The sequence below is a fragment of the Triticum aestivum genome, chromosome 6D (genome assembly GCF_018294505.1).
Source record: "Triticum aestivum cultivar Chinese Spring chromosome 6D, IWGSC CS RefSeq v2.1, whole genome shotgun sequence".
Taxonomy (NCBI): domain Eukaryota; kingdom Viridiplantae; phylum Streptophyta; class Magnoliopsida; order Poales; family Poaceae; genus Triticum; species Triticum aestivum.
The window spans coordinates 491,929,661-491,934,181 of record NC_057811.1 but is presented as its reverse complement, the minus strand read 5'-3'; the positions used below and the strand labels follow the sequence as shown (position 1 = coordinate 491,934,181).

Here is a 4,521-nt window from a genome sequence, read left to right as displayed (position 1 = left end):
GCAAAATATGTCAGGCCTGGCACTATAATTTTTGGCAATTTATTAAGAGTGCAATTCCCTAAAAGGTATAAGGTTTGTGTAAGGAATATCCTGGGATATATCCAGGGCACGAAGGGTCTTGATCAATTTCATTCGAAAAATCAAGATGAGACCATGGTTTGATATATTGATAGTGGCTAATTATCTGATCCCACAATGCCATATCAAAGACTGGGTTTGCTGGAAGAGTACTTTGAAGGAAGTATTCAGAATAGACTCTAAATGAGTCCTTCCAGCGATTGTTCTATTTCATTTGAAGCATCAGAATATGTGGACGACTTCATAGAATGATTGGCCACATGTGAAATCATGTGGAGATTATCATTATCTACCAAGATAATTTGTATTGCTTATGGGTTATATTTATCCTTGTGAATTACAGAAATGTAAGAGGATAGTATGCAAACATATTATTGTGATATTCACAATATCTCTATCAATGTTTACATTCCAGAACTAGGTTCGTGGAATTGGTATGAGATATTCTTGAGGTTTGCAAAGTTCAGGGGGAGTAAAATCCCAAGTTATAACCCGTTGGTGATCCTCAAATCACTCATATTGTACTCTTTTTCCCTTTATGAGTTTTCCATGATGGTTTCTCATATAAGGTTTTTAACGAGACAATATAAATACAAGTGCGGATATATGCCATATTGGTTTCTCCTCAATTTTTCCCACAGGGTTTTTGGAGGAGTTTTCAGTTTGCAATATACAGATGACGAATTGATCAAGGGGGAGTGTTGAGAAATAAAAACATGTGATCAATTGTGTGGGAGGGATGCCTCCCAGGAGGTGTCTGTTGGGGAAGAGGTGTCTCCCCAACACACCCCTTCACCATGTATATAAGTGGGTCTCCCTCATTGCAATGGAACTAGTGGATCATTTGGACTCTTCATGTGTCTCTTTTACTTTCACTCTATAACAGTTTTCATCAGATGGGCCATGCATGTGCTTAATTTATGTCATCCAATGGCACGTCCTCTTGGTGTCCACTGTCGCAGCTGTAATCGCCGTAGATTCGGTCCTCCTCCAGATTATCCAAATGCACGGTTATATAGTAGCTGTCAGAGATCATTTCATTGTTGGCGCGCTGTCTTTCACCGCAGAGCATCTTCTCAAACTCTTTGTCACGCCCGAGGAAACTCTCCTTTGTCGGGTGCACAATGGTCCTCCCTCTAGACTCACAGTAAAGGCAACGGACTTGCTCTGCCATGCATACACACAGACACGGACTTTATTATATGGGTGAGATTTAACCAAGTCTCAATCAAGTGACATAACATCAAGAGAAAAAAACTGAAAAGAAATTTTTGCACGAATATCAATGTATGATATCACGGATATAGCATCGACTGAGACTTAGCAAGACTTTATTATATATATAGTTTTGGATTGTATAAAAACTAAACTGATGATATAGTGCAAAGTTAAACGATAGCTAGATAGCATAATACTAGTGCCTGGAAGTGGCATAGCCATAGGACAGCACAACAGCACCTCCTTAGAGCCGACGTTGCTACACTCGGCAAAGAAGAGCTCTGGAGATGTGCCTGCTGCGGTTTGGGTGGCAAGGAAGTTGATGTGAGAGCAACGGCACGTGCCATCGAAGGGCTTCGTTGGGTTCGCACAGCCACCCGCGTACTCATTGACACCGCAGACAACATGGACCTCGTAGCTGGGTTGTACCTGCAAGCAATCAAGTTGTTGCAGATTGTTTTGATGATGTACATCCAGAGCAAGTCGATCTGTGTAAAAGAGCAAGCAAATTATTACCTGGCTTTTCTTGTTGTACATTTCGATTGCAGATTTCGCCATTCCCACGGCGCTGTTGTGCTCGTTCCAGAAGTTGCCTATCGTTCTCATTACATCATTGTAAGCCCACGGGCCTAACACGTTGGTGTTTTTTGCTTCTTGTGCAGGTTTGCAGTTGGCAAGAGCTTGGAAGTAGCCCGGAAACAATGGGCGGACGTTCGCAGGTTCATTGTGCTCGAGGAGATCTGAGAAGCCTTTGAGCATGGAATTAGATGGTCCGAGGAAGTGGGCCTGTTCAAGAGGTTTGGGGTGGCGTGCGGCATTGGCAGCAGCCGCGTAGGCTTCGGCTTCTTCCACACCACCATCGCGATCATCGGCATTTTGGAGATAGGCCCCGGCCAGCTGCAGTCGTTGCATGGCTTCGCCCGGCGTGAGGGTGGGGTGGCGTGTGCAAAGGAAGGAGATGAGGCCATATAGGGATCGGAGTGCGATCCGCAGCAGGGCTCGGGTGCTGATGGCCTCGATCTCCATCTTTTTCTCTAGCGTTAGAGGGTAGGCTTGGGCATACCAGAGGGTATTAACGATGATGTTGGAGACGGGGTCCAGCGGTCCATAGCAGTGGCTGGCGTGGAGCAGGCTGTAATGGTACTGGTGCGAGCCCCGCAGCTTGCCCTTGGGCAGCCAGGCAAGGGCCTCCAGATAGTATCCATGGATGGTGGCGAGAAGCACACGCCTCAAAGTCGGCAGCAGCGGTACTTGCAGCTCCATCTCTGCATGGTTATTCAGGTTGCTTCCATGTCGTTTAGAGGCAAGCTCCCAGGCTTCCTCCAGTGCAAGAGCCGGTGGTTCAGGTCGCTCAAGTAGTGCCCAGATGTCGATGATCAGAGCGGGGTCTCGGGCCGCGTAGGGTGGTGAAAGCAGGGTGTTGATCTTGCACAGAGAAGGGGACAGTATCTTCCACGCCAGAGCAAACTTCCGCGGGTCGTGGTGCTGGGCGGCGGCGGCGGCACACCTGAGCGCCATTCCGACGGCGGTTGCGGTCGTGTCAGACTGGAAACCGAAGGTCCGCTCCATCCCGCGGCGCTGGATGACGAGCCCGGCGGCCACGAGGGGGTCCAGATCGGCCTTGTTGAGATACCACACGGCCCTGTAGTTGGTGAGGTAGGGGAAGAGGGCCACCAGGAAGGCGACGAGGCCGTCGACCGACCGCTCAAAAATGCACCATAGCATCGGCCTCCGACGACCACGCGAGTAGTCCTCCTCTTCCTCCTCCACCGCTAGGGCCAGCTCGGTTTGGGCGATTGCTTCGCTCACGACGATGTTGGAGACCGGATCTAGTAGGCCGAAGCAGAAGCCTTCGTCGACGATTTTCACCCGCTCCTAGTGGCGCTGGATCTTGGCGATGAGCTCCTTTTTCATCCCCCGTTCCAGATCTTGGTCCGCCGCTAGTTCGTCGTCCCAATTACCTAGATTGTCTGGACCATAGATCCGTTGCTGGGTTATGGGGTCATCAGGGACAGTGCCGGTGGTGCCGGTGCTGGTCTGGCCGCTGCCGAAGCTAAGGCCGCAGCAAAGGCGGCTGCCGCCGGTGCCAAGGCTCCACATAGCAAGATTTCGGTAGGATGCGTAGTGGTCCGCTTGTGGAGGCGGCGGCGTCCCTCCCTCTATTTTATTTACCCTAGCTAGTTTTCCATCTGTCCTGTGGGCTGCCTTTATGGGTGTTTTTTTAATATATATACTAGTACTATAACTTTGTGTTTTCTCCAGGTTTTCGATATTGGTTATGTGTTTCCAAATTGTAAGAAATGCGCATGCGGTTTGTTGCGAATTCACACGACAAAATGTTGCAAGGTTTTCCCATACCCAATTGATAAGTGCCAGAAATACACATGCGTTTTTTTTTGTGAATTCACATGCTAGATGTTGCAAGGTTTTTCAATACCCAAATGATAAGTGTCACACGTGTGAACGAAGCAATCCGGTCTTGATGTTTTTTATAAGGGATAATTGGTTTTGTACCCTTAGTTGTGCCCCCCTCGTCAGGATTGCCCCTAGTTTCTAGAACACGTGGTCTTGCCCAACCCACTTTGACCGTCTTGTGCTTTTTGCCCTTTGACCGTTTGACCGTCACTTTCAAAACTTCATACTAATTCATGCTAAATCAAAACAAATGCAAATAAGATACCAAAATATTCGAAAAAACATCACATGTATGTCAATGTCACTTGCATTCATGAGAAAAGTGTTGGTAAGTGCCCATCCGAGTTTTAGCTCTTATGATACCACCATGAACAGCAAAATCTAAAAAAACAAAAATTCAAAAAAAAGTTGGTGGCAAAGAATGACAAATGTTTTAAGTGCTTGCCAAGTTTCATCACTTGTTTTTTTTGCCACGACTTCCACGAATGTCATTCTCTGTGGAAATTTGGCAAGCACTTAAAACATTTGTCATTCTTTGCCACCAACTTTTTTACTGATTTTTTTGAATTGTTTTAGATTTTAATGTTCATGGTGGTATCATAAGAGCTAAAACACTGATGGGCACTTACCAACACTTTTCTCATGAATGCAAGTGACATTGACATGCAGGTGATGTTTTTCCGAATATTTTGGTATCTTATTTGCATTTTTCTTATTTAGGGATGAATTAGTTATGAAGTTTTCAAAGTGACAGTCAAACGGTCAAAGGGCAAAAGTACAAGACGACCAAAGTGGGTTGGGCAAGACCAC

The 4,521-nt window shown here is 46.6% G+C and overlaps 1 protein-coding gene across 1 annotated transcript; it reads right to left on the bottom strand.

Annotated features, from left to right (window-relative positions):
- Positions 1-991: 991 nt before the first annotated feature.
- LOC123142814 (uncharacterized) lies at positions 992-3,396 on the bottom strand. Its single transcript, XM_044561555.1, has 4 exons — positions 3,310-3,396; positions 1,813-3,171; positions 1,494-1,725; positions 992-1,245 (listed from the first exon to the last, which is right to left on the bottom strand). Exons 1-4 carry the CDS (start codon positions 3,394-3,396, stop codon positions 992-994), a joined length of 1,932 nt encoding a protein of 643 aa, XP_044417490.1.
- Between the last annotated feature and the right edge of the window lie 1,125 nt (positions 3,397-4,521).